This window comes from Diprion similis, chromosome 13 (assembly GCF_021155765.1).
Source record: "Diprion similis isolate iyDipSimi1 chromosome 13, iyDipSimi1.1, whole genome shotgun sequence".
NCBI lineage: Eukaryota > Metazoa > Arthropoda > Insecta > Hymenoptera > Diprionidae > Diprion > Diprion similis.
Window position 1 is genome coordinate 5955964 of NC_060117.1, and position 12023 is coordinate 5967986.

The following is a 12023-nucleotide window of genomic DNA, read 5'->3' on the forward strand; positions in this document are numbered from 1 at the left end:
GAAATGTTATTTGATCTTCAAAAAATTACCAGAACAGCAGTTGTTTAGCTTATCAAGTGTAGTAACAACAGTTATTTGATTCGAGAAAACATTTTCCTCGCCGTATTTGGTAATTTCAACATCAAAATTTTTATCTACAGTTTTGTCTCATGATTTTCTATTATCAAAAAAAAAAAAAAAAAAAAAAAAAAAAAAAAATATCAATAATCTTTCAATTTTGTCCAAAACAAAAAGATTTTATTTGATTATGAACTTATCAGATACGTTTGTAAGCGAAAAAATTTGTCTCGTTTTCATTGAAAATTTATTTCAATCCAATAATTTTCTCATTCCAAAAATTTTTTTTTTCTCACTTCATAGGCTTGCATTTAAATACTTAGATCTTTTTTCTTCTGCACGCCGATTAATTTTCATACCTTCTTCACGCTTTCCCGATACTTAGGATCCCTCGCCACCTTCATAATCTTTTCGTAAATTTCGTCTTCCGTCATTTCCATCAAGTCCATCATTTCGGCAAATCCCTTTTCCCTAGCGCACATCAAGTTTCGATTTTGATCCCCAAGGATCGGTATACCGACAATCGGTACTGCGTGATAAACGGTTTCCATCATACTCGATATGCCGCCGTGAGTCACGAAAAGTTTCAAATTGGGATGCGCTGAAAACGGTTACAAGATTTTCCTCCTATAGTTAATCAGTCCATTTGTAAAGAATTCTCAACAAACCACCCGGCGAAAAAAATTCTAACCAACCACAATATTTCTATATATTGAGAATGAAAAAATAAATTTTCGAAAATTTTCAACGAAATAAAAACTGATATGGTTCACAAACGCATGAAAAAAATGATCAAAGTAATTTTTTATAACTTAGTATATCATTCTGCGGTAGCCATTTTCCTATGCGGACGTTGCTCGGTTTGTCATTCATTGTATCGTTCTCCCATTTCCAAAGAACGTCGTAAGGCAGACGTTGAAAAGCTCGCTTGAGTGCTCGCAGAGGATTTTCTGGTATATGCACGCTCTTCATTGCTGATCCAAGACTGAAGAGAATCACGCCGTTATTCGAGGAGTCAAAGTATCGTTGCAAGTCCTGTGAAAGATGTTTAGACGAGGTAAAAAAAAATCGTTTGAAACACCGAGTAAAATATATATAGTTGTTGTTACTATGCATAAAGTTTGAACTACTTTCATTTTTTACCACAAAATTTAGTTTAGGCAACTAAAAAATATCATACAAACAAGTTTTCTAATAACGATGGAATTGGAAATGGAATTTCATTTTCTTACTTCTTGTAGTAACAGAGAAACTGTGTTGAGGACTTACCGCAGGCAGCGGTTTAGCCGGTTTTAGATGCATTCCGGCGACGTTTTTCATGTTCGGCATGTAAGCTCGTGGCGTGGAAAATGCGTGGTGTGAATTTATCAGGATGAAATCCGCGCTCCTCTCGATCTCCTCTAAGGGTGGAACTTTCTCACCGGGACCCGACAAGTATTTTTCTACCAGTGCCTGTTGTCGCGGGATGTAGAAAAATTTACGGATAAGCTCGCCGTAAATATACACTAGAGTGTTCTGAAGCCTTTGCGCGAAAGTCATTCTATCAGAAAGCCTGGAAGTTGAATGTAAGAAAAATATAAAATTACAAAACTGATCGCTTGTTAGGTATAAAAGCATGCCGAGAATAATTCCATTTTTTACAGTTACTTGAAAATTCTGGTAAAATCGTCACAATATCAATTTAGACCTTTTCTCTTATGGTCACAAAACTCATTTTTATTTTTTACTCAAAACTATATTTTTCGGTTATGGTAATGAAAAATAAAAAATAAAAAATAAAATAGTTTTGAAATCGATTTATTGGTGGCCACAACTGGAAAGTTCTCTGAGGGTGTAGGAACTTAAAATTTTCGAAGTCTGAAAAAGTCGGATTTGGAAAAGATTTTGGAAAAGTTGAAAAATGCATTACTCACGTTAGGAATTCGCTGGGTATGTAACTCCACGGTGACGGATTACCGAATATCGAATTTATCGTCCTGGTTGTTCCAAATGTACTTATCAGAACGACAGGACATTTGAATTTGTGAACGTAGGCGAACAAAGCCTCGTTCACAAAGTGCTCCATGACTATGACATCGAATTTTTCATCTGATTCCCACAGTGCCTTTGCTTCGGGAGTATTCAAAATCGCTTCCGTTGTCGAAACTCCCATGAAAAAGAACCCGAATGGCTTCAGCAGGACGTTTACCCTCGCGAAGTCCAGGACGTTCATCTGATCTTTTATTAATTTTATTAATACAAAACTATTCTTCATATTTTTCGAATACCCATCTTATAAATAAATATGCAATATATTCAAACTTTCGTATTACTTTGAACTAAACTTACATAATTTTCAAAACATTTATCAACATTTTTTAGAGCACGTGTTTAATTATCTATTACTGACCCTGCATTAGTTGAATTATTTTTACCGACGGAATTAGATGAATTACACTCTTTGATTGTTGAATTTACTTCAGATACGATTTTTTACCAAAGTTTTCTCCCATTGCGACTAAAATATTATACCGTAAGATTCTGTATACACGGAACAGTCCATGCGCCTGACGCACAGAGAAAGGCAACCGAAATTACTATCGGTCATATTTAGGTTGAGCACCGCATTCCGTTAAGACCGTGGCCGTGAACGTGGACTTGGAATTCGACAAATAATAATTGACGATTGGAATGCAGTGCTCAACCTGAATATGACTGGTAGTAATTCTGGTTGCCTTTCTCAGTGCGTCAGGCGTACAGACTGTTCTGCATATCGGACTAGGCGTGCCAAGTAGCCACTTCGGCGCCTGCAGATGGGCCAACAGGTGATACATACTGTAACTCCGGTTTCCTATCTGCAGGCGTTTAGGTGGCTTGTTTTCACGTTTAGGCCTACAGAAATTCTGTCTGTGTGTATAAACCGAGTAAACCTATTATTTACTTATCACCAAATCTTGAATAAGTAATTATTTGTTTAGAGAACATTTAATAATCAACATTCAACGAGACATTTAATGTAATTAACTAATTACAGGAACGTTTTCATGCGTAATCGACCTGCAAGTGTACCGTTTAAAATTGTAAAAAAAATAAATAAAAATGTTAATTAAAGCATCAGACTCACTGGTCATCAGAACGGCGTTCCATGAGATCTCTCTGTAATTCGACGCGTTGAAGCCGGTGTTAAACGGCACAAACATCGTAACATCGTGGCCTTCTTTAGCCAGGGCATGCATAACAGGCGAAGTTACGGTGAGATGGGATTTTATCGCGACAGGAAAAAGTCCCAGAATACGAGCACCGAATACTTCTTGCCCTGCAAGTGAGAGGAACACGCATGTTGCCAGCAGGTGCATCTGAAAGTTTATACAATATCGTTATTTCGGAAAAGAAGTCGAGAAGTTATCATTATTTCGGTTTTAACACATTTAGCGAACAGGCAGTGGACTTAAACAGTGATAATATTAAAGAATAGAGAGGTTAGGACGTTGAATTTCAAAACACAGTACAGCATTGAAAACGAAATAAGATTCAACCGATCAAAATTGGTAAAACGATACGGTTTCTTAATTTTATAAATAATTTCATAATTAATAATTTGGTAATTGCGCTTTCGTATTTAAAGTTTGCAATTTTCTTTCAGATCGAGGAAATTACACCGTTTTTTAAATTATTATAATTAAATCTTTTGAACAAACAACACATTATCACAACACGTGATAAATTATCCCGCAAGAAATACTCAGTATTTAGTATCAACGAATTCGATGATCGAATTTTTCTGACCACAGGGTATAAGGTCATGTAAACAAGAATATTTTCTTCAAAATGTCGACTAAAGAGACGAAGAAGGTCTGAAGAAGAAATCAAGAAGTGAATTTATACCGAAAAATTCTTGTACATGGCGACAGTTTTGTCTTTATTTATCTAGATTGGCATCTATTTTCTATTTGGATTGCCGATCAGTTTGGTGCACAGTTTTTCCGATTATCGAATTACGCAAAATTCACATCCACACTTCATACTCATCAAACTAACGCGTAGAGTGATAGAATTGTAACCTTTGAGCCGATTCCTCGTCAGGGATTCACTGCTCACTAACCAGAGCTCTACGTATCACTGAGACTCGAGTCGAATAATTTTTTACCGGCTATCGTATACCTACTTAAAACTTCTCCAATCATGCTTCGAGTTTCGAGTTGGAATCGTGTACCGTTTACGATAATAACGATGATCGAGATAAACGGTTATACGTAACAGTTGACAAAGATTTTTTTTAAATCCATTCACAAAAAATTAAGTTAACACGTTTAGCATGTTTTAGTATTTATTTATTCCTATTTCTAAGTCATTTCCGCAGTTGAAGGCTGTTGAACCCAAATAATATTTTGCATGAATTATATTGATATTAATTACATGCAAATGTCGTCGCTGAATATTGTGTGAGAATTAAAAGTACTCAATTATAGAACGAAATACTATTCGGTCAAAATAGTAACAACGCGATTGTAATTTCTTAATATTTACTTGATAATTAAACTGCCAAACTTGAAACTTGCGATTATTCGTTTACATTTTTGAACAACTGCATGCAAATCGTTTGTACATAGTGATCCAAAATATATAGTTATCATATTCTTTCCTTTTCTAAAGAACGAAATTATATTATCCGGAAATTTTCGTTATTAGATTACTGATTCCGCAGAAAAACGACTTTTATAAAATTTTATAAATAGTAAAATCTAATCATATTAGCTAATTTTTTTGCAAATAATGGCACGTATTACATTCTATTTTCTCTTATATATTCCAATTCGTGCCTGGTACCATGGCTTCATTGATCCAACATAAATCGATCGAAATATTACGATGAAAAACAATCCGAAAATTCATGTTAATTTTCTACTGAACTCAGAACCGTACTTTTTCGGCTGTTTTTTAAAATGAAAATATAGACTGTACAGCCAACAGAGATATAAATTTCTCTCTGTTATTCTCATATTCGTCGATTTACATTTTTCTAAGAATTATTCTTATTTTTTTTTGTTTTGAATTTTTATAAAAAAACTATGATACGCATTACTTGAAACGTTGTCTCTACGCTTCTCAGATAGGCAATCGCGATATCTAATTACGATGATCGCCGGTGCCAAGTACGATGCGTATAACGTAATTTGTTTTCCATGCCTCTCAGGATTCATTGAATTACATAACACGTAACAACAATTGGAAACCTGTTTTCATGAAAATTTAATCATACCTATTTTTGCTAGAGATTAAATAAACTAGAAATTATCCAACTACTGTATATCCTTGTCGAAGATAATAAATTTCAAATTCTCACTCATCTTTATCAGTCAAAGTCTAATCAATATAAGCTTATCTTCCACGATGGCAGATGTTACTATAAAGTTATAAACTTTTCATTTCAGAATGAATGAAGAGTAGACAACTTGGAAAACATACCAAGGAGCTCTTTTTAAAACTTATTTACTATCGTTGAATTTTTATGAAGAGTTTTTACAGGGAATATAGATTTTTAGAAACTTTGAACACATTATACTGTCCTAATATCGAAGATTCAACTTGAAAAGAAGTTGTACATAAGATTATTATATAATTTTTATCTGAGAAAAATTGAACCTGCGGTTGAAATGAAAAACAATATTTTATGCTTTACTGCTTTGTAAAAAATTTTTGTCTACCGATTTAATTGGCATAGAATAAAACTTGATGTTAAAAATGTTGGCTCACGATCTTTTGAAATATAAAATTCAAAACAGCGGTAACAATACGAGAAAAAAATAAACTAATTAAACCGAAATAAAAGCCTGAACTTAATTAATTCCTGTTGCATCTATGTTTAAGAGATTGGTTAGCTAAAAATCCATATTATTTAATTTTTTTATTGTCACATAGTCGTACATAGAGTATTTATCAAATGATTAAATTAAATTTACAACATTGTCAAGAGGATAAAAAAATAAATAAAAAAAAAACGTGTCCAAATCTAGGATTTGTAGAAAAAAAAATCTGTAGAATAAAATCTAACCATGATAGAATGAAAAGGAATAAATTTACCAAATTTTTGCCAATTTTAAAGTGATTTGAAACAAAGCGTCGATATATCTAAAATTTTGTTTATATGATACGAATATTTTATACATTTTTACTTTTGAACAAATCTTCGTAATTCGCGGTTACAATAATTTGATAAACAAATCAATGCACGACTGTCTCTCCAGTTAAATAAATAAAAAGTATCGGTATTTGGGCTGCAACCAACCTCATAAATCTCCTGTCATTATTTTTAGATGCAGTTTTTCAGCATAGACAAAGCAAACATTTACCTACAAATGCCGGTGCAGATGTAGGTACCTGCAGAGCTTTTGCGCACCTGGCGCACCTGCGATAGAATCGAGGTTTTCCTGCCACCCCTGGAGGGTGCAATGAAGGCTGCTGTTCGCAGCACGCGACAGTTGTTTTAGGAAGTTTCATCGCAGAACGTCAGACCTCAAGTTGGGTCATACTGAAAATAGTCGTTAATAAAACAGCGTCGCGTCTGTTTTCCCGGATTGAGAAAAAGGCAAATGCAATCTATGCCTCATTCGCCATTGAGTCACCTGCCTTCGAAAGTTAATTAATGCTTAATTAACTCGAGGCTGAAATTATGACGCCGTTTTACGACTCTCAGGATTTCTACAAGAAGATGATCGAGCTGCAGGAAAGGCTGCGGAAAAGGTGCGTCTAAATTCGGTGTTCATCTGTTTATTTTTTTTTATTTAATTTTTTCTTCCCTTTTTTTTTCTATTTTCACAACTGTACTCAGAGATAATAAATATCGATATTTTTTTTCATCGTTATTCATACAGCGAAGAGGAGAAAATGAAGCTGGAGGAAAGATTCAATTTACTCTCACAGGATTCTCGTAATAGGTGAGTTTCAATAATAATCATATTCATGAATATAATGATTAAAGAAAAGAAATAATTTTTTATTTAATACCTTTTATACATTTTTGATGAAGAAATATTTCATCATCGCAAACAGTGGTTCAGTTTTTAATTAAGCACGTACTAAGTGAATTCGTATAATAGCAAATACTTCAATTATGTACTGGACGAAGCGATGAAAATTTCTTTGTTGAGATTCGTTCAGACTTAATTATCATAATAGCATCACACGAGATATGTATTTAGTTTTTTCTGCTGGATTCCCACGATGAAAGGTTTTTTATTGTTCGTCTAATGACGTCTCGTCCTTGAACCGATCCTGTTAATAAATGTACGGAACGATCAAAGCCTCTGCTCAGATTCAGTTTATCCCTCTAATATCGATCAGGTGGCCACCAGGTTTGGGGAATGTATACAATCGATATTCTAAACATAACTCTGGTGACACGCGTTCAGGAATAGACGAAAGATATGAAGCAACTGTTAAGCGATGCAACTGCAGGACATTGCTAGTAATATAATAGGAATGCTGTATTTCATAAAGCTCCGAGAATTTGGCCGTTTGGAGAATTTTGTGCAATTTGTATATCAAGGACCTTTACATACTGTACAATAAATGGGAACTTGGCAGCAATAATTATCTGCATTTTTGGTTCGTGAGAAATTATCTGCAATGTTTCATAGGTTTCTTAAACCTTTGAAGTTCCAAGCCATCCTTCGACTTGAAAGAATCGTTAGAGAATTTTTTTTTACAACAGTACAGTTTCTTGAAAGTATTTTTCTGGTCCAAAATACGTAAAATTGGTGATCAATTTTTGATATTCCAGACGAGAAGCCTGTATCAACAATCTTAGAATGAGATACATCGAGTTTCTCGAAGAACAGCGTCTTCGGGACGAAAGAAATCACGAAATTCTAGGAGCGCTAGACAAAATTGACGGTAGTCTAGCACGCATGACCGCCAGGACCGATCGTTTGGGAATTTTACGGGTAAGTTGAAGCCTGAAAATTACTGCCTAATCGCGTAACAAAGCAAACCACTCTAGACTGCTCTAGACCCTGTAGACGAGCGCATTAGATTATTTCGAAATCTCAAAGCGAACGAAAACCTTTTCGCCGGCATTATGTTTAGATGTTACCATCAGTCGATAACCCTTTCAGTTTAATTTGTCGATAAAGTTGTCAGTTTTGTTCAACTGTTTTCATCCGATTATTGTCTTACCGGCAGACAATTGCAGTGCAATTCGACTGTCGTTTGTTATGTACCTGTAAAATGGCAACTCATTCATTCCGAGTTCATGTCCTTTCCAGAAACAGTATGAAGCCTATTTGCTACGTCTGTATGCGAATCGAAGTGCAGGTGGAACTGGCGACAGCGGCGTCGGCAGCCACAACGAAGAGAAACCATCGAAAACCGGTGTGAAACAGACAAAAAAAAACCCATGTCCACCGCAAAACGCTACATACAACCCTCCAACTTTCATTCCGCAGACAAATTATCCTCAGAGTTATCTCGGCTCTTCGAACACGTCGCAGTTCAACGTCCCGAAGTACACAGGGGGTCAAGAAATTCATCCAGAAGTTGAGGTTTTCCAAAAAAGTGGTCAAGGCGATGGTCTTAAGGTTGCGCAATCCGGCTACACACCGCAGCTCTTCTGCGGTACTAAAAATTTGAATTTGCAAAACATTCCCACAGCCCAAACGCAGTTAGTAAAACAGTCTCCTGACCCTCAATTCCCAAGACCGAATCACCAGTTTGCATCTTCGACGAGATTCCACGACGTTTCCAATCCGTATCTAGAGGAGAATCCACGCTCACCTTATCTGGTCGATCAGGTTGATCCATCGATGGTTGGCCGGAGGTCTGGCAGAACGAATGCGAGGATGGTACCGGAATTTTCGATCGACTTAACAGAAGATAATTTTGGGCCTTACAGACACAGCACGCCGCTTCCTGGTTACTTGGACTACTCGACTCGGTACTCGAGAAACCCTTCAGGACATGAAGCAATGAACCTTGGTCTCAGGCCCGCATTCAACAGAGCCGATTTGGAGAACGTTGTTCATAAGAACGAGCAGATCTTACCCAGGGATTACCTTCACAATCCAGAGACCGTTAAGCCTTCTTTGTATACCTCGAAGTTGTCTTCGGGGAAACGAGGAACGGTGGATCACAACCCGAACGGAGAAACGCGAGAGGATGATCTTGATCAGTACATAAACAGAATTCGGAGTCTCCATCGGGAGAATAATGAAAGTTTGGAAGCGCTTGACATTGAACAAAACACTAGTGGAGATCTACTCAATGTTAGTCTGTCGGAAGATGGACCGTTGGAACCCTTAGTGCTTCACTCGGACGATAAAATCAAACTGAAAAAGATTGATGTACCAGCACTTGCGGATAATTTTGCGACGGTAATTACAGCGGACTTCTCAAACGATCGCGATATTTCTAATTCCAAGTTGCAGGAAATGATGAACAACAAGAATTTTGTCGTAAAGCCAAAGCTTGTCGAATCAAACGTCGTTAGTCATGCGGCATTGGAGTCTGATGTGACACTTGACGATTTATCAATTTCTGCGACAAGAGATGACATACTTTCGAAAACAGCTTCTCTCGACGTAAGCCATATCCAAGATATGTCTGCAATGGCCAGTGATAAATTTAGACCGAAGGTTGCGCCACCGATCACAGATTTAACAGCTACGGATTTAAATATCGAAGAAGTTGCGACAATGTCTAAAAATAGCCCTGCTGATCTAAATGTACTTTTGCCAAATAAACTTGGCGAAATTCAGATGTCAAACTCCGCCCGAGAGGAATATTTAAATACGTTGGAAAAGAGCCGCAATTTTGACGAAAAATCTGCCGCGGAGAAACCAACGCTCGACAACGTCCCGACGAGAGCTGACGATTTTCCACACGAGGAGACTGAAGTACACGAGGACATCGAAGGAGACAAAGTGACCCTGATCGAACCGGAACAACTTAACGAACAAGTAATCGACGTCGTCAAGGAATTGCGGCCACCTAGTTTGCAGCACTACGAGAAAAACATTGTCGAAGTTCACGTTGATGATGAAGATAAGAAAGATAATAATGCGCCAAAAATAGTGCCTGACAATGATTCCAGAAACCAAATCACTGTGTTAGACGTACCCGAGCACGATGAAAAGCAATTTGAAGTGAGTCAAGACGCGTCGTATCAGGATGACGCACTGGAGAGACAATTCGTGCAAAATCCAGGTCAGGAATATTCTAATTACGACCACCACGCAATCCAAAACCTTCCCCAAGACGTCCATGAAAGTCTTGACACCGGTCAAAGGGTTGAGCAGAATCCTCAACAGTCATACGATCCTGTTACGAACGAGCAGCTAGATTACGACGAGAAACCAAGAGACGATGAATCTGCTCAGGTGGAGCAGTCTTACGGTCCTGAACCTAATCAGCTGTACGATTCCAACCAAGTCTATAACACTGATCAACAATACCATCCGGATCCAACGCAACAGTACGCACAAGAATCAAATCCACAGTATGCTTATGATTCTGACAAACATTTCGAAGATGATCAATATGGACAGTATCCAACTGAGCCCAACCAACAATACGTGGCTAATTCTAATGAACCGTATACAGTTGGTTCAAATCAGCAGTACGAAGCTGATCCTAATGCGGAGTATATAGCTAGTTCGAACGAACAGTATAGACATGATTCTAACGAACAGCACATGGCTGATTCTGATGAACAGTACGTAGTTGATCCCAACGAGCGCTACACAACTGATCCGAACGAACAGCCTTTAGCTGATCCAAGTGAACAGTATTCGGGTAACTTGGATGAAAATTATGCTACTGATCCAAACGCACAGTACGGTTACTATGACGATAAATCGTACCAGAATGACCAGAACACAGCGTACGATAATGCTGGAAATGAACAGTACGATTACGGGGATAATCAAGGCTACGAACACGATCCAAATCAGCAGTATGAACAAGACCCAAGTCAGCAGTATGTACAAGATCCAAATCAGCAGTATGAACAGGATCCAAATCAGCAGTATGAACAAAATCCAAGTCAGCAGTATGAGCAAGATCCAAATCAGTATGAACAAGACCCAAATCAGCAGTATGAACAAGACCCAAGTCAGCAGTATGTACAAGATCCAAATCAGCAGTATGAACAGGATCCAAATCAGCAGTATGAGCACGAATCTTACGCGCAGGATACTGACCAAGAATACAAAGAGGAAGGATATGGAGAAAATCAGGGCTATGATCCAACCGGCTATGAAGAGTCAGAACAACATGGCAATCCGGAGGTTGGTGGTGATCCGCAAGAAATTTATCAGGATCGTAACGTAAATTTGGAATCGTCCGAACAGAATTGTCCCGCTGTCGATACCGATAAAAGCAACAGGACAACAAGTCACGAGATAGCAGAGTTCGATGAAACCAGGGTAAAAGATCATTCTGTAGAAGAGAAAAAGAAAGATAAGGACGTGATTAGGGCTCTATTAGAATCGGACACCGAGAGTACCATTGAAAGAAATCCTTCGAACAACACGGAAAGTGATTTCGACTTTAACTAATGTCTAATAATTGTTCCGTTCAGATTCCCTTTATTCCAAGTATCTATAATTATTTGTTCATCATACCGTTACACAGTGAAAAAGAGTATTTATTGTATATATATTTATGTATGGAGATATGATATTTATCAATAAATGTTACAGCCAGTCTCAAAAGAGGCTGTCAACCACAGTTGGAATTCAACCAAATCATTTTCACTCATATTACGGGAGTTTGATGCCCGATTGTTCGGAGGTTCAAAAAATTTCTCCAACAACAATGATTGGCAAATGGTTTCGACCCCACATCTGGCTATGCAATGGTTAATTATTTCCGCCTGGAGCGATAGTAAAACATTGGAGAGTCTGCGGCGCTGGTTATGATACGTTCAAACCTCGGAAGCTAGTTTATAATAATAAACAAATATAAGGCGTCTGTTTTTATTTCCAGCAAAA

The 12023-nt window shown here is 37.2% G+C and overlaps 2 protein-coding genes across 7 annotated transcripts in view; one reads left to right on the forward strand and one right to left on the reverse strand.

Moving 5' to 3' along the window:
* LOC124414073 (UDP-glycosyltransferase UGT5-like) overlaps positions 1 to 12023 on the reverse strand; it is a 28061-nt gene that overhangs the window by 1057 nt on the left and 14981 nt on the right. The window contains exons 1-6 of one of the 4 annotated variants that reach the window (XM_046894970.1): positions 4098 to 4181; positions 3161 to 3392; positions 1971 to 2274; positions 1327 to 1609; positions 870 to 1092; positions 417 to 658 (exon numbers count right to left, since the gene is read on the reverse strand). In XM_046894970.1, coding sequence (XP_046750926.1) covers positions 417 to 658; positions 870 to 1092; positions 1327 to 1609; positions 1971 to 2274; positions 3161 to 3392 — 1284 coding nt within the window. In that variant the 5' untranslated portion in view covers positions 4098 to 4181. Of the gene's footprint in view, positions 1 to 416; positions 659 to 869; positions 1093 to 1326; positions 1610 to 1970; positions 2275 to 3160; positions 3395 to 3921; positions 4182 to 12023 lie in introns of those variants that run through there. The other 3 variants (XM_046894968.1, XM_046894969.1, XM_046894972.1) reach the window with 3 other exon arrangements.
* LOC124414071 (protein PFC0760c-like) lies at positions 6379 to 11760 on the forward strand. 3 transcript variants are annotated; one of them, XM_046894960.1, is made up of 8 exons: positions 6379 to 6634; positions 6683 to 6777; positions 6909 to 6971; positions 7817 to 7979; positions 8301 to 10527; positions 10561 to 10619; positions 10692 to 11049; positions 11143 to 11760. In XM_046894960.1, the coding sequence occupies exons 2-8, from the start codon at positions 6707 to 6709 to the stop codon at positions 11586 to 11588; spliced, it is 3387 nt and encodes a 1128-aa protein (XP_046750916.1). In that variant the 5' UTR covers positions 6379 to 6634; positions 6683 to 6706; the 3' UTR covers positions 11589 to 11760. The 3 variants fall into 3 exon arrangements, with proteins under 3 accessions (XP_046750916.1, XP_046750915.1, XP_046750914.1); XM_046894959.1 differs by having other exon boundaries at positions 6385 to 6634; positions 10692 to 10793; positions 10842 to 11760; XM_046894958.1 differs by having other exon boundaries at positions 6386 to 6634; positions 10692 to 11760.